The following is a 19,474-nucleotide window of genomic DNA, read 5'->3' as shown; positions in this document are numbered from 1 at the left end:
TTCTCCTCTCGCTGGACGATTCGATTTCAAGGTCACTCGTTTTCTACTGCCATTTTTGGATACCTATCATAAACTCTGCCTCTATCATAGCTGCTGCCTCCACAAGTATTTTATTGTTTGATTCATGCTTTACCCGACATTTTTATTTCCGCTACCGTTCTACGGAAGATATATTCGTCGCGGATAAATGACAGTAAAAAGAAGCGGGAAACCTAGATCCGTCATACGTGTCTTGCGAGGATTTGGCTCGTTTGTTTGCCCATAAAGTGCGCTGGAAGGTCGCGAAATAGAACCGAACGACGCATAAATTTTACATAGTGACGCAGTATAACATACACACACACACATAACATGCACACATACTCTCGTAAGGATTTCGCGAATCTCGCGATAGTTGGAGTTAATCTCGGTAATTGAATAAATGTGGAAGACGATTACGAGACGCTATATATAGTAACGCTCGAGACGCGCTTTAACGAGCCACCGTCTAAATCATTGCGCTCGATTTACTGCAAATTTAATCTAGAGTTAATCGATATTTAATTTAAATATACTCATTTCCCCGTGTAACTAACATATTTACATTTCCCATCAGTCGCGCCGACGCTCGATCTATCTTCGCGTTAATTTGCAATATTCGACATCTCTTCCGTCTGCGGTTTAATAAAATTTAGCGACGCATTTTAATGGCTCGAAGAGATATAGCTACGATTTTGAAACCAATTCCAATGTTTAATAGTTTATCACAGTTTATTGCATTTTTTGTTTTGCAAAACAAGAATTTCCTCGCTATACAATATCCGTCAAATGGAAACACGCGCATATACGGAAACAAAAGCGTATAAACAAGGTTTTTAAAGAAATGGAGAAGTAAAACAAATGTGGAACTAATAAGCTATACCATTGCATATTGAAAAGTAATATTATTATCGCGGTTTTATTTTTTCTTGAATCTGGCTTTCTTTGCTGCTACTACGGGTAACTTTGGATTAGACTGATTTTTATGTTTCTTGCTTTCTACGTGTTGAGCAAACGTAGTCTCCGAATTCAATGATAGATTGCACGGAGCGCAATAATATTGGCCTGTAAAACAAAAATATTACAATTAAAACAATTTCATTGTTGCATTAATATTCCATTAATTGTACAACTCTAATTTCTTTTCTCCAATTTTTTCTATGCATGACATATATATTTTCTTACCTGATGGAGTCCGATAAATAGAATAGTCTATAGGTTCCGAGACGTTGGTCACGTTTTCGTTTTCAACTGGAAACGGAATAGGAAGAATCAATAAGTTATCGGATGACACATTTTATATATATATATTTGTCTCGTTCACACGGATATTACCGGGATCAGGCACGGCGAGTCCATTTAGCTTTAGCATTCTCAAATGTCGGGCTCCGCGTTTGTGGGTCTCCAGCTGATCAGGACGATTGGCCGAAACCCCGCACAAGTCGCAACGCAACGGCGTGAGGTACGATGATGCTGCGTAGATGGATGACATCGCGGCTGGATTCGGCACTGCGGCGGGTCCGTCGATCACCACCGGCGTTACGGTCGGCGCGGATTGCGCGTCTGTCTGGAAACCCATTCCAATTCCGAAGCGTCCCGTCGAATCCACCTGATTGTACTGATTTTGATTCTGCGATTTCTTGGATGGCCTGCGAAACGCAGCGGTTTTATTATCGTTATTATGACAAATGTGATTAAATGTTCAATCTATATTATAATTGTGCGCGCTACACGTTGTGTGTAAATATGACTAAGGTAAATTAATTATTAGGTCACTGAATTATTAATGCACTATCACCGAATTATTAATGCAATTATTATTATAAAGACATGACGTGCATGCGGGTATTACATACCTTGCACGAGGCCCGCCATTCGCTGCTCTAATGTGCTTTTTGCCCGCGTAGTGTTGCGTGGCGTCTGTTTGCGATGTGAACCACGTTTTGCATATCTAGCAATGCAGATCGTATGCGAGGTACATATTAATTTATGTATGTAATACATAATTGTAGGCAAAACACATTTTGGAGGCCTCTTACATCACAGTAGTTTTGCCAGTCGTTATTGGTCGTACTGCTCACTTGGCCATCTTCCGTTTTCTGTTTTTTAACGCTCTGATTGAGAAACATCGATACTTTTTTCTGATGTGGCTTGCCGTCATAGTGCAATTTCGCTTGCAACGTGGAGTTCATCTGCAAAGTACGATTCGCTTCGTCGATATACGATGATCATAACTGTTCGACGTAAGAGATCTATACATCGCAGAGACTTAGTTTTTGGGATTTAAACTAGATTTAAACGGGGAGAGAAGATTCTTTATGATTAGCCGAGCCTTACGACTGCATTGCACAGATCACATTTCAGCGGTTTCATCAGCGTCGACAGTTCCCTCTGCGCACTCGCCACTTTCTCTGAAAGAAATCAATGCAAAGAGTTAATATTCGCTTCAAACATTTATAAAATAACATACATAATGTTTTAATTATTTGCTTCATTTTAAGATCATATATGCAGACAGATTTTAAAGTAAGACGTACATCTTCGCTACTCTCTTTAATTACCTGCATCCTGTGCGGGATCGATAAACTCGTTCTTGCGTTTGTAAAAATTCTTGGTCTTGTTTTTCCCAGCGGCTGATGCCGCCGCGGGAGAAACTGCCGTTGCAGTCACCGCACCCTTGTAGGTCGTATCGTACCACTGGACGTAAATGTCCGAGGTATCGCTGTCGGTGGGTATCCACCACGGGGTTGACGGTTGTGCGGAAGTCTGCGGATGCATCATATACGAATTCGGTGGCACCGGGTGTACGTTCGGGAATGCACCAAGGGTTGCGTCCCCAGCAGTCGCGACGGTCATCGCGTTCTCGCTCGTCGTTCGTTGTTGTTGCGTCGTTGTCGATTGTCCATTGTTGCTGTTCGAGGGTTTGTTCGAACAAGAAGAAGGCGGCGGCGGGGGAGGTGGCGGGGGTGGCGGCGGCGGTGGTGGTGGCAGGAAACATTCGAACCCTATTGAGACAAATTTCAGAATTTCAATAATGAAAGGTGTTCCTTTCGAAAGAATATCATCTGTGCTCAAGTCTCAAGGAGTGAGAAAAATGGATTGAACCCGGAAGCAGTAATCTGACCACATACATTTTTCTCGCTTTATAAAGAAAAAGGTAAAAATCCAGCCATTCCTCAAAAACGTCAAAAATTTTTAAATCATATCCCGCTGTTTTACTGCGGTACATTTTAAAGGTTTTGTCACAAAAATGTTTCCAAGTTCTCATGATAAAATAATTTAGCGAAAATCATTTGTGACCCACGTTTTGTGTTATTTGTTCGCATTTACAAATTTATTATCTATCCTTTAACAGTAAAATGAAAGATAACAAAGTAAGAAAAGGAATCCTTTATATTATATTAAATGTGTCGGACAATGAGTTTATTGTGCATCGGTAGAGATTCATCAAAATTTCGCAGGATTTATGATAGCGTTAATTTTTGCGGAATGCGCGAATCGTTTTCGGCTTTGTGAAAAATATAGGTGTAAAAACAATGTTGTCGCGTGACTATTAAGACGAGATGTTTATCGCGTACTTTAATAAAAAATTGCATTTAAATTGTCCGCAATACATACATACAGGTATATAACGCTAATTCGCGCAATCGGCTGACAATGAATATAAAAGCAACGCGATATTATATTTTATATAAGTTTTTTCACACCTGATAATACGGAGCTCGAGCATCCAAGACAATAATACATTATTTAACTTATCACATTCCAACGTCACAGTGATGACATAATTTATTTCAATACCTACTTTACAACTATGAATATCATTTGCAAATCATTATACGAAACAGTTATATTTTACCTCTATGCAAATATAAATTGCTTGATTACAGGCAAAAAAGATTTCAATAGCATTTTATAATTTTGAAACATTTTAAGCAAATTAATTTGTATCATCATTTATATTTAGAATTGATATTTTACAATTATATGAAGCACAACACATTTTTTTGCTGAATTGTTTAAACATTTATATTTTAATTTTAAATATATGTATACATATATTTCGTAAGTTATTTAAATATTATCATGTATTTATATTCATAAGCTTGATAACAGTCATGCACATGAAATTTTTACTGTGGACATATATATTTACATTTGGATATATCTAATTTTTAAACATGCCCTTGATTAACCAATGTACTTCTCTTTCTATAAATCGATATATAACGATATTGTGACTTTAATATTACCTTGACCGAAACCACGCGGAAATGAGATTAGAGGTCAGATCTACATGCTATATTATATATACATATATGTATATACGTGTATAATGTTAAGCGTTCGCATATCGCGTGATCTATGCGTGCACTCCTCCGGAGTATGATATTCGCAATTTACTCGTCAATGCATACACACTAATCATCTCGTCTGATGGATCATGATGGAAGTTTCATAATACTACTCCGACTAATCCCGGATTAAATCCGCATCGCTGATTGATCTCTCTCGCGCATCTGGTGGACCGACAAATTATTCCGCGATTCTCGACAACGCGCCTCGTCACGGTCGCGAGTATCTATGTTTTATTTTGTTTCTTTTGCTCTCAATGTCAGAGCTTAGAACCCTGTTTCGTGCTGCTGTCGCACACAAGCGCACGCTTTTGCGAGGTGACGAATCTGGGGAGAGGAGGGATTCCGATTCCCGAATTGACGAATGACTCACCCGGCACTTCTGGATTCTCGATAATCTTGACGCTGGACATCTCCCGCGGAGAAAATTGTATTCGAGCGACAATTATCTCTGTCGGCCGAAGCTTAATGACAGGCAGCGGCTCCTCGCTCGAGCGCTAACGCCTCCTCGCGAATTTGCCGTCTTCGTCGACTCGCACTTGACGTTTCGCCTCGCTGTTCCGCAACGACGCGTCACGTCGTACCGCGACTCGCACCTCGGCATCGACTGTCACCTTATCGAAGCGAAAAGTTTGGTTGAGGTTAATTCAGCCGCGGCTCGACACACGAGCCGACGACATTACACGGCGCGCGTGATATTGACCCGCGGCGTAAGATGGCTGCACACGCTGCGCTCGTGGACGACGTTTACGGTGACGTTCGTGCACACCGCACCGAATTGTCACGTGCGACGATAGGAAGGATTCGATCACGCTCGTGCGATCGCTGATGGAGAGTTCGCGACGACGATGGAAGACAAGGACGAGCTGCTTCGCTGCCTCGAGGAGAAAATCGCTAGCGCTCGCAGTATGATCGAGCGGCTGAAGCTCATGGATAAGATCGATGGGACTGACAAATTGATACGAAAGATCCAACAGGAGATGAAATTTTTGGAAAAAGTAAGACCCATACATTTTTAATCAAACTGTCAAAATTGAGTAGCAGCTGATTAGATGGTACGTTTGCATTGCAATAACAGATAGTGAAATTATGCAATAATTAAATCTATTGAGATCTGTAGATATAACCAAAAATCTGAAGCTATGCTGGTAGATCATTAATTATGATAGAATAAATTAGCACAAATTTCATTAGCAGATAAATGTTTCTTTTTTTTTTTTTTTAACAGGTGCACTGCTCTGGAAATTTGAAGAAAAAACATTTACAGAGCACAAATCTGATTCATCTTAATGCTATAGTGACTAGATTGTCCTGCGCAAAGGATCTTGTCAGCGTTATGAAACCTTTTAAACATCAGAAATCACGTCTGGAAGTTGATATAGTATGCAACAATGGTGCTTCGTGGGTGAAGGTTATAGCCAGGAATGCTAGAGCACTAACTTTGATATCTCTTGGTAATGGAGAATATGGACAGAAATCTGCTTTGGATCAAGCTAATTCATATCTTATGTGCAGCAAATGTCATCTATATCACTATAAGCCGCCAGATGTAATATTTCACTTTGCTTATGGAGTAGAAATTCCTCTAGCCTTACGTTTGGAGCAAATGGGCATTATAGTTGAAGGAGATAGAATAGATATAGATCATGAGAATTTAAACAGTCAGTATAAATATCTAAAAGAATTAAGTATTATATGTATTTATAATAGCATAAAAATAATTTGATTAACATGTATTTATTATTGTATATTTATCTTTTGGAGGTAGAACACGATGACCTGGATTTGCTGAAAGAATCTACAGATGATTCTGAACAGGACTTGGATTTGGATTCGTTAAATACATCTGTACTTTCAACAGAGATTAAACTCCTGAATCTGGATGTATCAACGCTATTGGCTTATGTTACAAATATGTCTAATGGACATAATAATTATATTTATCGTGAGCCATTGCTTACGCAGCAGAGAGAGATGGAAAGAAAATGTCCCATAAAACCAATTCTGGAAAATTTGTTTCATGAGAAAGAACTTATAGTTTGCCAGACAGCATATGACAATTTTATGAATATTATTGACGTCATTGGTGGTCCAAAAGAGACGCTGCGTGCTCACGAATTGTTAAAAAAAGTTCGAATTGTTGATGATATAACTACTGGTCGAGTAATGGAACTGCGTTTAGGCGGTAAAATTAAAGATCGGTCACGAATAGTTTTTGCAACTGGCGAAAATATGAAAAGTATCACTGTTTCTGCTAATGAAGGATTTGTAAGAGCAGCACGCATGCAGGTAAGCATGTGCATTATACAGAATTACTCTATTTATTCTTAAGATAATATACAGATATTTTATTTTTCCAGGGAATTGAGTGTACAGTTTTTTTACATGAGCCAAGATCTCTATCAGAAATGAAAGAAGGTAACGCAACGAAAATAGAATCATTTTGATATTACTTATTATTTAGGCAATTACAAACAAGATACATACTGACAGGGGGAAGTGAGAATACAGTAATTAACTGGAAGCAGAGGTCCCTTATATAAGATAGAGTAGGAACAAAGCGTAGGTGTGTGTGTGGAGTAAGTAGGGAATTGTATAGCTAGGGCAGAATTGCGAAAAAGCGATGCGAGATACGGCGACAATTGGAAGTGCGACAAATGTAATGTAGCTATGCGAAGTTATTGTATGGTGGTTAGATTTTAAGATTTTACAAATGTTTTTGTATTTTTTGTAATTTTAATCATTTTTTTTCTTTATTTTTTCAATTTATTAATTTTCTATTGTTCAAGTTTTTTCTTTTTGTTTAGTTTTGTAATGGATATTGTAGCGACGATTGAAATATAGAGAATTGTAAGTTTTGTATAATATTGAAGCCCTTAGGGAAGCAATAAAAATTTCTTATCTATATACCGATATCAAATATACTTTTATTTTTTTTTGCTAATTTATTATATTACTTTATACTACACTGAAAAACATTTGAAATTATCTCTTTAAAAAAGTTACTATATTTCATTGTCATTAATTACCTGAATATTGAATTTGTTAAATTCCGTTTCTAAATTTTCTTCAAATTCTGTAAAATATGAGAAATATGAAATAGTAAAATATGTAAAATATAAAATAATTATATGAAATAATACAAAATTAATTTGTTTAAGAATACTCAATACCATTAATAAATTTGTTGAAATGAGGATTTCTTTCTTTGGCTATCTGTATATATTCTTTACTCTTCTCCACGTTTCCAAGATTCATATAACACTTGACGCTATTTAAAAGAGCTTTTAAATTTGAATTATTCAATTTTAATACCCATTCACAATCGTGTAAGGCTTTTTCGAATAATCCGAGATGCATGTACGATAATGCACGGTTATTCCATAATACAGACGAATCTTTACGTTGTTCTAATGCTTTACTAAAATAAGTCACGGCTTTCTCGTAATCTCCTTCTTTGAATGCACCATTTGCAATTCTTTTGAACGTTTCTGCTCGTTCATTTCTAATTTTACGATCTTCGTATCGTTTTTTAGCATCATCTTCCATGTTCTTCATGAACATCTCTTTATAAATGTATTTATAATTCATTGTGTTAAATGGCAATATTGTAATCTCCAAACAAATAACTTACCTCGCGACATCTCATTTGGATCATCGCAGGAATTACTCTCTGAAGCATATTTATTAATTATTGATCTATTAGTTGTAATTTTAACTTCTCCATCTTCATAAATTTCCTTTTGAACTTTTCTTTCTAACATCTCATCGGCTAACTTTTGTCCATATTCTTGCTCCTTTGGATCAGAAGATGCTAACTTCTTGACAACTTTTTCTTGAATAAAGAATGTTATTAAAAAACATAAATTTGTGATACGCAGTCACATAAATACCTACCAACTTCAGTAACACGATGCATGAAATTTTGAAATTCTTCCTCCGTTACATTTTTATCAGGGTTAAATTTATTAACAATGTGACTTGCTTGCTCTTTTTTATCACAACTTATTTTATTCTTCACATCCATTTTTTAAATCTAAAACTGTAGAAATAATTGGAAAAATCGGCAGACACACTACAGAGAAAGAAATATCAAGTAATTTGTTTCCATAGAAACATAACAATGTTGGTATAGATAGAGTATAGACTATAGTTTTCAGTGCTCACGGTCTTAAAACCATGGCAGTGCTGTAGATGTATTATATGCATTTATAAGTAACTAATATATTAATATCAATTAATATCAATACCTATATATATTATATATATCAATCAAATCATTACCTAAAAATATTTACAGAATATTATTTGAACAGGATGTTAAATTGTAAAATAAGTCTCGCTTTACATAGTTTTATAATGAAAGCAATACGATTGAATATTTAACAAAACACTGAAGATGACACCAGTTAGGTAATTGTTTCAGACTTTTAACAGTGTCATGAATGTTTTAATATTTATATACTTTAGTATATTGCATCAAAAATATGATAAAATGAGACTTGTGCATAATTCGTCTTCAGTTTATGAAATTTTACATTAACTGTTTGGACCTTTTCTAGCAGAAAATTCTGTGTGTGAACGATTTCTGTTTGATGTACGGAGCACCATCTGTTGATAGAACTGTTGCGTGGGTGTTTTACTGCTTTCTGAATTCTCATTGTCATTATCGTCAACCTCAAGAGGATCCATGTCAACATCATCTTCCACATCCGAAGATATATCAATTTCATCCTTTATGTAAATTGTGTTTATATTATGATCTTCATTGGAATTCTTCTTAACTTTCCTCCTGTCTAATGGCTCATTTTGTTTATTGTCCAGTACAGGGGCAGAAGAATTTCCTGTTGTAATCTCTATTTCGTCCATGATGCAACGAATTTTTTTTAACGGTAGCTTATCCGTTGATATCGTAGATAATACTCGTGGCCAACTGATTACAGGATCCGAGGGTTCTTTTCTCTTCTGTAGTGTAGGTATATTTGGCAATCCTTTGCTCGTACTCGGCATGTCGTTAATGTCTACAATACTGATACCGGAATTGCTGTTCTCCAATCGTTGACATAGCTCGTTTATATTGATCTCTTCCTTCTTCTTCGTCGTCTCGAGAGGAATTTTAATCGGTGGCTTGTGAGGATTTATCTTCAGCGGAATAAGCTTTGGCTGCACGGCTGGTACTTTGCTCTGCGCTTTTGCATTTGTTTCGTGTTCAGGGGTGGTATTTTTGCTGGACAGGCTCCTGGCTTCTTCTACCTTTAATCGTGATACCGTGGCGGTCTTTTTCGATACGTCGCAGGGCTCCTTCGCAGTGTTGTTCGCTCCTTCTCCGGGCAGTACCGTCAACGGAATATGTCGCAATCCGGTGACCTCCAGGGTTTCGGCGAGCTTCAGCAGCCTCCTAACCTCGCTCTGAACTACCTGTATCTCGCCGCAGTACATGAAGTTAACGAGGGTCTTGAGATCGTCGGCCTCGACGTCGTGCAGGACGATCATCGGATGCGGATGTTCATTGGCCATGATCAAACGGCGGAAGAACGAGCTGGAATTGGCAAGTACCATCTTGTGACATTTCAGGATTGTATTGTCTTTGCACACCAGCGATAGATCGACGAACTGTTGTTTCTCGTAACATGTGTCGAGGGAGACCACCATGTGTGACGGAAAGCTCTGCCACTTGAAACTCAACACGGAATCCTCTTTCATAGTGCCGGTTTTAAGTCAGTTTACGTCAGTTTTACGACCAAGCGACACGAGACGCTCAATTTGCGGCGTTTCTGACAACACCATTCGCCATGACACATACGACACACGTGCCGCTGTTATCGTACTATCTATAAACTGTCCTCTGGCGAGCGAGATGCGTACATATGTATATATTTTAAATATCTTTGTAAATCGTCAAACGCATTCTTTTTAAGTGAACTGCGCGATCTGTCAAAAGTAAAAAAAAATCTTTTTTCATCGGGATTAAAATGTGTGTTGCTTTTAGAATTCACGTGAGATTATAAATACATTATATATTTTCAAAAATTATTTAGCACTGCGTCTCTTCGATATTGAAAAGTATACAATATGTCGGATTAGAAAATTAGAAAAAATGAAGACATTTTATGCAGCGAAAATCCAAGTAGAATATTTTTAATTTCAAAATTCCCGCGCTACGCTACTGCGAGAGGTGACGCGTTCGATATCTCGAAGCGCTGTAGTCGCGAGTCGCGAGGCCTGCGGAACCAACAGTCGACCGGCGACGGCGGCGACTCCTCGGTCCAATTGGCTCCGATAATTGCAAATGGTCGTTTAATAACAGATGATTGAACGCGTACCGCGGCGCGCGGCGTAGCATTTATCTGTCAAAAGCGGTGGCGGCCGGCCCGACGAAACGGTGATGCGCCGCCGGCTGACACGCGTCCATTGAACGTTGAACCGGCGAGGTGCTGGACTCGGGAACGCGTTTTCATTTCTGACGACAACACAACGACGACACACGACGACGACGACGACGACGACGACGACGACGCGGCGCCAAGTGCGAGAGAGTGACAGAGAGAGCGTGACGCGAGTGAGCATAGCGGGCGACCTTTGAATAATCGCGTCCGTTTGTTATTATGTGATCGGTGAGTCGCGAGACAACGACGGAAAACGGGGAAGAAAGTCGAGAGAAAATGCGGACCAACGTTTTCTGCTATCTCATCGTGGCGATTCTCGCTGTTCTGTCGACGCTCGGCCGTTCAGGTAACACGCATATATACACGTATACGTAGCATTCATTTTCACTGTAGTATATTCTCGCGTTGAAATATAAGAGAGAGAAACTCAGTGCCTCTCTCTGTTTGTCTGGCTGATGAATTAAAGCGCGAGCGGTCATGAAATTGGTTCGTCCGAGCAATCCACAGCAGTTACCCCAGCTTAGTCATAATAATCCTCTTCCGCTCTTTCTTTCTCTCTATTTTTCTCTCTCTTCTCTCTTCCCATGTCCCTTTTATTCCTTCTGTTTTTGCCGTTCATCTTGATCTTTCTCGAATTCTCCAATTCGAGAAATGAAAGTGAGAGGGAGAGAGAGGGAAAGAAAGAGAGAAAGAGAATCCTCTGTGCTGCACATGGAATTGAGATCAACACGTGACGCATTTCCGGTTTACAATTTCACATAGTGTCGAAAATGCATTTTTGGTGTGAAAAATTTCCACTGAAACACATACTTTCCTACTGCAATGAAGTTATTTCGAGTTATTTTACGTATATATGCACTGAAAAAAATTGTTAACTTGACTAAACTTTTTGACTAAATATCATTTTGTTAATCAAACATATATAAAATTATTTAAATTAAATATAACATATTAAATCTAAAAAATGTATATTTGACTTAAACACTAATATATGTTTAATTAACAAAATAATATTTAGGTAAAAGATTTAGTCAAGTTAACAATTTTTTTTCAGTGTATATGTATATATGTATAGTTTTTGCAAAGTGTATTTGTAATGTCTTTCGGAAAATTGCAGGAAATACGTAGAGCGATAATTGAGCGATATCACGTGTTACAATAATTATATGTATGATATGATAAACGCGCAAATAATTGGCCAAGGTTGTTTTCAACAAAGTCAAACTAAAAATAGTTATACTTCGCAAAAATTAGATATCGATGGAAATTTCGCTTGCATGGCCGTATTGACGTAATTTTGCGTTGAATTTGATGATAAAATAGTGAATATATGTATATGTGTAACGTATACAAATAGAGAAATCTGCATATGATATATTATATTTTATATCGTCTTTTCAATCAAATGCCAATTAAATATGTCTTTTAATTTTTTATACTCTTTTGCATCGTGTTTACTGAGAACTGACTTTTATGCGCACCTAATTAAAAGTTTCTTGCGTTTTTACAATTCATTCGACGCATTACGAAAGCTTAATTTGAAACGCTTCGTTGCAATAGTTCCGTATTTTCCCGGATAATTACGACGTCGAAACGTACACAAGTGCAAATATATTTACAATGATATATTTTCTCTTTAAGGAGATGGATTGAGTTTTTTTTATCTTCTGTTGCGTTGTCGATCCTTACGATTTATATCGATTCGATACACCTTTTTTTGCATGACATAATCGTTTGTAGCTCCGGGGTAGAAATCGACATCGCGATGCATAAGTTTATTATGAGATATCGAATTATGCTTTTTTCTTCTACTTATATTTACGAATTAAATATTTTTATTTTATCGAATATACATGAGAGTGCATATTATATTGCATTCATTTCTTTTTACATTTTGTCAATTTATATGACATAAATGAATAAATCATAAATAAATTTGAATTTTATTTCCATTTTATATAGCAAAGAAAATATTTCTTATAAAGATAAGATTACATTTGAAGCTACACTCAATGTATATTTATTTCTGACTATCAATATTATGATATATCGAAAAAAGTTTGTTTTTTTATTTTGCTTCGAAAATTATGATTTTTTTAATATTTAAAATTTTTCCCAAGATATAATATAACATCAATTGTTTACATCGAGCACTTAATACGCGTATCAAATAGTACATTTGAGCTGATCAGTCAATAACTGAACCAATTTACAAGTTATTTACTATTTAATATACGTATCAAGTGCTCGATGTAAACTATAGGCAAATCACGTGAATCTATCGCAATCGATTTTGCAGTATTGATGTCCTATTTTATTCGCTTTTATTAATATCATATATTTGTGTCGATTCGCTCATCGAAAGCACCGCTCTTGAACGCGTTTAAAAATTTCTTGTATTAATTTAAATAACCAGAAGATTATATAAGTGTGCGCGCAAAAAATTCATCGAAAAGAAAACTGACAGAACAGTATTCGCAAACATATTTCGAAGTATATTTTAAGATACCGTCAGTAGGCGAAGAAATGCACGGCTTCTCCCGCCCACCTTGCACTCTTATATGTTTGTTTATTTAAATTGCGCTTATACCGCACGTGACTCTACTTATGTATTTGTATGCAGTAATGAAAACATATACAAAGTATTAATAACGCGAAACTACGTTACTATATAGGTTAAAAATAAATTTACTTGGGCAGTATTGGTCTTGATGCAGAGCGTCTTTCACATTTTCTCTTGCATCTCCTTACTCGTTAATTTCTTTAAAAAATATGCATATAAAATAAATAATATTTGTAATAAAATATGCTCTCTGATAAATTTCCAAAGACAGGATTTTGCTGTTTTACGCGAGTATACATATAACTCATGTGCAATAAACGAGATAAATGTACAACGGTATATTGTATTATGCATGCATGCATGAAATGCTTCGGCGAATTCGCGTTTACGTGGCGAAATTCGGTCCGACGAAATTGGATAGTTGATGTGGAACTGAGAGAAAACACGCGAAGAATATTTCTTTTCAAGTAAGAATTTGAAAGTCTTATGATATCATTGCCATAACGTGAATTTTTATTTTCTGCGTGCCGAGACTTTGCTCTTTATTTTTTATTATTGTTTACTGTATCGGGCGATTGATTATTTATCTAGATCCTTTGTTACTGTTTTATTCAATATCAATGATGATTGATTATATATCTAGAAATGTCATGATAACAGTAAATTGATATAACTTTATATCTTGCACATCGGAAATACGTTGACTTATATTGATTTGATCGTTATCAGTATACATTGTTCCATATATGATAGCTGGCATTTACATTGCATCAAAATATACCGCTTAAATTAAATGTCAGTCACCATTTTTATTGTTAATTTAATAATGTTATTTTTACATATTAGTATTTGCAACTTTTTATTTTTGTAAACTTTGATTCTAATACGTCAAGATTTTATAATAAACGTCGTATTTTTCACTCGAATAATCTAGAGTCGTTTCGATTTCAAGCGATTGTTTATTTGAGATGATTACGCTTATTCTTGTTTCAATATAATTTTAAATCTGATTTTATTGAGGAAAGAATAGTATAATCTCTCTTAATTCACGATAAGAATAGTGTCTCTTTGAATTCTCCGATCCTGCGGTACTTAACGAAGGCCAGCTTCGTTAAGTAGTTCGCCAGCTGTGATCTTCCTGAGATGAACAGGCTCATTGTGTTCATCCAAACGCTCCGATTTTACGACTTTATCGCGGAAAAACGTTCTCTCCCTCGTATTGTGTGATGACGCGATTCTACGAGAATGCAATAATCGAAACCGAATACGATACTTTGAATTTTCGAAATTGTCGAAACTTGACACCGACGATGCATCTGACTTATGCAATTATATCTAATGCATTTTGCGATTGATATACAATTTGGCAGTTTTGTAAAATCGTATTTACAATCATAAATACAATATTAATTTTATTCGCGATTATGGTAAGACTGACATAATAATAAATTTTTTTTAATGTAATATTTTTTAGAGCGGATGCATTTATAGGCGGATGGAGTAGTAACAAGATGTTCATTTCCGCATATTTCTACTACATTGATATTGCAACGAGACAAATCACGTCGGATGATATTATAGAATTAATGCGACACTAGTCACTTAAATCAAAAACAGGTCCCATAATACACTTGATCCTCAGCCTCAGTTAACCCCCGTGCATACTGTTGATAAAACGAATTCGTCTCAATTAACTGATTCAGCCAATCATGCGTCACGCAGGCTCGATAGAGTTACGAAAATGTCATTCATTCTCGTGCCCCTTTGTGTCTTCTGTTCTGGATGAGATAACGAAACAGTTGGTCGACGATAACGAAAGAGATAAGGAACGTGGCACGTTCGATTAAGTATCGCATGATGTGGGCAATGCATCGATATATTGCATTCGATGTATATGTTGTATCATGCATTAGTATAACTGCACTGTTTCATCTTCTTGCGAGTATATTCTGACAATCTGGAACAAAGTTTTCGAATAACGCACATATACGAAATTTATATTTATTAAATGCAGGCTATTTTTTATGATAATTATTATATTAATTGAAACAATGTATTTATAACATGGGTTTGGAATGATTAATCTTTTACAAGAATGTCTTAAGCATGAGCTGCAATAATCAGAGTATGATTCACAAATCTCTTCACTTCTCTCTTCTTGTATGTGTTTTTATTGCTTTTATGTGAATAACAATATCGGATTAAAGATCAAATTATCTTATAAAATTGCAACTACAATTTTTTGAAATTGTCTTGTGTTTACAGTTATCTGAATATATTTGTATCGATTTTGATGATTATAAATTAATATAGCAACATTATTCTATAGCGTTGAGTAAACTAAATGTACTTTTTTTATTCTGTAGCAAATAATTACAAGTATTTTTAATTTAATATATTAATGTATTTAAAGTTTTGTTGTTTTTGAATTGGATTATAAATAACTTGAACGTGACGATTCGTATTATTGATTATCATTTTACTTTGTTGATCTCACAGCATGCTTATTTCCTGAGCTGTTTTGGAACGTGCCGTCGATATATCTGTGTTTTCCCATTTATCATTTTGATATAAATGTTATGTCTAATCAAGAATATTATTGCATTACTCATATTCATTATAAGTATAAGTATATTTTGAGATTCTGTCATTTTTTCATAAATCAAATTAATATTAAATATCATGAAGAAGTGTTCTGCTTTTTATTAATTCGTTTGAAATACACAACTGCATGAATAAAAGGTCCAAAACTAAGAGTTTGCATGCAAGGAATGCTGGCGCCGCGCGTGGATCGATCAACCCGTTTTCAAGGATTCATTCATCTTTTATGTATTTATGGCGATTTTTTTCAGAGAGCGACGATGGAACGCATTTGAAGGAGTGCGATATATCGGCGCTTGATAGCGAGCAGTGCGGTAAGAACCAGAGATGTGTAAGCATCAACAACGAGAAGTCGTGGTGCGAGTGCCAGCGAGATTTTCATTTAGTTAATGGCGAATGTATTAGAATTACATCCGCGGCGGCGAGTATCGACGCTACCACCCTTAAGCCAGATCTTAATTCCGAGTCAGGAGGAGGTACGTGCACGCTGTGAAAACTTTGCAGCAAATTAATACGCCGTTGATAGCTTTGCCTTAAAAATGTAAACTTTGTTGAAAGATTTAATGAAGTCTCTTATTGCTAATATTGGGGCATTGTACAGTTTTGACCAAATTTATTATTTTTTTTGAGAATATACTTTGGAAGACAGATAACTAGTAGTTGATTCGATCCTGGGTATCTTAGCTCACGATTAGATAATTTTGTTTAGCTTTGTTATTATTCATTCACACTGATATGATAAGGAAGATGGAAGTGAAGTCGATGCATACGTAGATTCGAGCGTCGAAAATAATAACCAGCGATAAGAACAATAAGAATAATCGCTGGCGACTAAATTCCTAATCAATTTTATTCAGGTAGCTCCGTAGCCGCCGGTCTACTAATACCAACCTTCCTCGTAGTAGTCGGTGTACTACTGTATTTCGGCGCGAGACGATACAAATGGCTGCAACGATTTCGGCAGTACCGTCACAATCGTTACGGCAATGTCCTAGTCACGAGAGACGACGACGACGATGACGATCCGCCGATAGCATAAATAATAAAAGAGAAAGAGAAACAAATTTTATAATGACGCGAACTGATGCACACACCGCGTGTACAAAAGACGCACTTGACCAAAAGTTGAAACGCGAGGTTAAACAAGTGCAATGTACGCTTTTCTTGATAGTACATACGTAGTTACGGGTGATGAGTTCTAGTAGAGAGTTTGATATATATATTTGATCGGCGACACTTGTGTGTTTTACCTTTAGGAAAATATTACTATGTAATTTCATGCAAGTATCAGCAGAGATGGTTCAACTACGAAATGTATGAGAGATGAGAAGCGAGATGAATTACGAGGCCAAATGCAAAGACGCACTCGCGCGAGTAATTACGCTTTTATAGACAGAAATAGATTATTATATTTGTGGATTGATATAAAATATATGAATGATATAATTCATATAATTCATACAATTAATTATATAAAAAAAGATACTAATATAACAATATATTTACAATATTCTAAGATAAAGAATATTTTTTGACGAAACTTTGATGTTTATTTCATTCGTCGGAGAGATACGTATGTATATAAAAGCGTTTCTGCTCGCACTAGTTGTCGAATTTTTATATGTGATGGTTGTAAAGGATATGGCATAATGGACTGCGTTTATGATAATTTTAAGGATTTGCTAAGAGCATAATTTTTTATATTGATATTAATAAGCTGGTCAGTAAACTTTACGTAATATTATATTAATATAGGTATATAATAATGCAGTGATTATTTCTTTTATCACCATTCTTATTATGCAAAATTAGGGAAAATTCTGCATATTAAATATTGCATTATTATTACCCATATTCTATAGAATTATTGTCTATTGATAATTGTATCTATTTTTCTTTACAGTAATCTTTGAACGAAGTAAAATTGGTGAATTTCTCTTTCAAAAATTCTATTATAATTTTCTTAAATAATTAAATTTAATTTTTTAGCTTTAAAGTGGTTTTAATACGATAAGTAGATCGATCAAGTTTTGTATACATCTTTTGCGATTTCCAGGAATCATCGTTTTTTTCGATTAATTTGCATTAAGTTACATGCATTAATCATATTTAAATTAATTTTTTGTTTTGAATGTCTTGTTTCTTTGTAATTATTTCTCTCATTTACGGAATAAACCAAATTATTTTGAATCTAAATTTACGAATCTAAATTAGTACTTACTTTTTGCTATATATAGATAATATAATATTGTGAAATATTTGATTAAATTATAATAAACGTGTGAATTTGAGAGAGTTACCTTCTAAACTGCAAGAAATTTGGAAGCGATTGCGTTTATACCAAAAGAACAACGCTCTTTTTAACTTCTTCGATGTAATAAAGTTTGTAAATACTCCTCTTGCTATTCGCGAATGCGTACTCTTGCCAATTACTACTTCCTGTAATTTAATCTAATCGTGATATATAGGAAGATATATTATCTGTATATCGTTTATGAGGTACGAGCATCCCTCGGAACCTCGCGAAATATTAATACACAAAGTAAACTTTCGAGAGTTATATATATATATATTGTATACGCATCCTATTCTTGTACTCTATCTCATTTTTGTACAGAATTTATGCACTAGAACCTAAATCATAGTAATTATTCAGTGTATAGCGAGTCTGATCGTCGTCGATCAGATCATCTCGATCGAGATTTGATATTTTTATAGTTCGCGAGTACAAATCTAAGAATGGCGAGTAGTACTGGCGAATTACTATTGCATTAATTTTAGTACGGCGAGAACTAATTTTTATCATATGATCCAAAGTATGGCTAATACTGTCTTATTTGTTATCAGGTCAATGCATTTCAATGATTTGACTGACAATGAGTACCGTAACTATTAATATATACCTATATTGCAGCCACGTTTATACAAAAAGTCATAGTAGATATGTGTTGAATATTCTGGTTCCTCACCAGACGTGTGTGTGTTCAGATGTTTTCTTTTTGTCGGAAAACTAGATATTTACAACGATTACAATTTGTGTACGCGTGGCTCCGTTAAGTTTTAAATCATGATTCTGTGATGTAATTTATGTTATTATTGACTGAATTAATATCGTTGATCGCGAACCACTGCATTTTCTTTGGCATAATAAACAATTACTCTTGAAGTATTTTTTGTGTAAATAAATATTACATACTGTTGCTGATACCAATGTTCGATATATTTCTATTTTTGCTCTATATATATTTCTCGCACATTAATAGGCAGCACTATTTAAGGCTATTCGAAAAAAAAAGATTGTTGCTTGAAACTTTATGAAATAATTTGGTTGTATCTACGGCTGCAGGATTTTTTTCGACTCGGTCTCATAATGTTTATGAATGTTTCTTGTGCTATCAGATATTCTGTTGTATAATTTATGTCATTTGTACTATAATAATAAAGATCTTTAAACATTTTCTGCAACTGAATAATTTCAAATATTATTTTTTATATTCACACATATTATGATTGGTGTCAAGGTCCATGAAGAGGGGCAGTGTAACACAATG

The 19,474-nt window shown here is 35.4% G+C and overlaps 5 protein-coding genes across 6 annotated transcripts; 2 read left to right on the top strand and 3 right to left on the bottom strand.

Moving 5' to 3' along the window:
* Window positions 1-731: 731 nt before the first annotated feature.
* Window positions 732-5,276, bottom strand: LOC114944476 (zinc finger protein 346). The gene is made up of 8 exons (XM_085487870.1): window positions 4,747-5,276; window positions 2,580-3,023; window positions 2,356-2,429; window positions 2,058-2,210; window positions 1,875-1,969; window positions 1,354-1,667; window positions 1,204-1,269; window positions 732-1,083 (listed from the first exon to the last, which is right to left on the bottom strand). Exons 1-8 carry the CDS (start codon window positions 4,784-4,786, stop codon window positions 938-940), a joined length of 1,332 nt encoding a protein of 443 aa, XP_085343996.1. The 5' UTR covers window positions 4,787-5,276; the 3' UTR covers window positions 732-937.
* Window positions 4,400-7,280, top strand: LOC114944477 (UPF0415 protein C7orf25 homolog). Of its 2 annotated transcripts, none has more exons than XM_029320367.2 (4): window positions 4,400-5,371; window positions 5,602-6,034; window positions 6,142-6,662; window positions 6,734-7,280. In XM_029320367.2, exons 1-4 carry the CDS (start codon window positions 5,222-5,224, stop codon window positions 6,818-6,820), a joined length of 1,191 nt encoding a protein of 396 aa, XP_029176200.2. In that variant the 5' UTR covers window positions 4,400-5,221; the 3' UTR covers window positions 6,821-7,280. The 2 variants fall into 2 exon arrangements, with proteins under 2 accessions (XP_029176200.2, XP_085343997.1); XM_085487871.1 differs by having other exon boundaries at window positions 5,310-5,428.
* LOC114944473 (tetratricopeptide repeat protein 12) lies at window positions 6,602-8,402 on the bottom strand. The gene is made up of 4 exons (XM_029320363.2): window positions 8,271-8,402; window positions 8,008-8,208; window positions 7,547-7,939; window positions 6,602-7,449 (listed from the first exon to the last, which is right to left on the bottom strand). The coding sequence occupies exons 1-4, from the start codon at window positions 8,398-8,400 to the stop codon at window positions 7,379-7,381; spliced, it is 795 nt and encodes a 264-aa protein (XP_029176196.2). The 5' UTR covers window positions 8,401-8,402; the 3' UTR covers window positions 6,602-7,378.
* Window positions 8,363-10,261, bottom strand: LOC114944479 (uncharacterized). Its single transcript, XM_029320373.2, has one exon. The coding sequence runs from the start codon at window positions 10,074-10,076 to the stop codon at window positions 8,913-8,915; it is 1,164 nt and encodes a 387-aa protein (XP_029176206.1). The 5' UTR covers window positions 10,077-10,261; the 3' UTR covers window positions 8,363-8,912.
* A 346-nt stretch (window positions 10,262-10,607) lies between these two features.
* LOC114944481 (uncharacterized) lies at window positions 10,608-19,388 on the top strand. Its single transcript, XM_029320374.2, has 3 exons — window positions 10,608-11,105; window positions 16,175-16,399; window positions 16,781-19,388. The coding sequence occupies exons 1-3, from the start codon at window positions 11,036-11,038 to the stop codon at window positions 16,960-16,962; spliced, it is 477 nt and encodes a 158-aa protein (XP_029176207.1). The 5' UTR covers window positions 10,608-11,035; the 3' UTR covers window positions 16,963-19,388.
* Window positions 19,389-19,474: the final 86 nt, after the last annotated feature.

Source organism: Nylanderia fulva, unplaced genomic scaffold, assembly GCF_048542155.1.
Source record: "Nylanderia fulva isolate GAGA-0341 unplaced genomic scaffold, ASM4854215v1 Scaffold6, whole genome shotgun sequence".
NCBI classification, from domain to species: Eukaryota; Metazoa; Arthropoda; class Insecta; order Hymenoptera; family Formicidae; genus Nylanderia; species Nylanderia fulva.
This window is presented reverse-complemented; position numbering and strand designations above follow the sequence as displayed.

Coding starts and splice junctions, on each gene's coding strand:
- LOC114944476 (XM_085487870.1), bottom strand. CDS start 4,786: ATGTCCAGCGTCAAGATTATCGAGAATCCAGAAGTGCCGG. Junction 1,970..2,057: donor ACTGGCAAAACTACTGTGAT/GTAAGAGGCCTC, acceptor CTGCATTGCTAG/ATATGCAAAACGTGGTTCAC. Junction 1,270..1,353: donor ACTCGCCGTGCCTGATCCCG/GTAATATCCGTG, acceptor TTCCGTTTCCAG/TTGAAAACGAAAACGTGACC.
- LOC114944477 (XM_029320367.2), top strand. CDS start 5,222: ATGGAAGACAAGGACGAGCTGCTTCGCTGCCTCGAGGAGAAAATCGCT. Junction 5,372..5,601: donor AGATGAAATTTTTGGAAAAA/GTAAGACCCATA, acceptor TTTTTTTAACAG/GTGCACTGCTCTGGAAATTT. Junction 6,663..6,733: donor TAAGAGCAGCACGCATGCAG/GTAAGCATGTGC, acceptor TTATTTTTCCAG/GGAATTGAGTGTACAGTTTT.
- LOC114944473 (XM_029320363.2), bottom strand. CDS start 8,400: ATGGATGTGAAGAATAAAATAAGTTGTGATAAAAAAGAGCAAGCAAGT. Junction 8,209..8,270: donor GCATCGTGTTACTGAAGTTG/GTAGGTATTTAT, acceptor TCTTTATTCAAG/AAAAAGTTGTCAAGAAGTTA. Junction 7,450..7,546: donor TTTCAACAAATTTATTAATG/GTATTGAGTATT, acceptor CATATTTTACAG/AATTTGAAGAAAATTTAGAA.
- LOC114944479 (XM_029320373.2), bottom strand. CDS start 10,076: ATGAAAGAGGATTCCGTGTTGAGTTTCAAGTGGCAGAGCTTTCCGTCA.
- LOC114944481 (XM_029320374.2), top strand. CDS start 11,036: ATGCGGACCAACGTTTTCTGCTATCTCATCGTGGCGATTCTCGCTGTT. Junction 11,106..16,174: donor GTCGACGCTCGGCCGTTCAG/GTAACACGCATA, acceptor GATTTTTTTCAG/AGAGCGACGATGGAACGCAT. Junction 16,400..16,780: donor TAATTCCGAGTCAGGAGGAG/GTACGTGCACGC, acceptor AATTTTATTCAG/GTAGCTCCGTAGCCGCCGGT.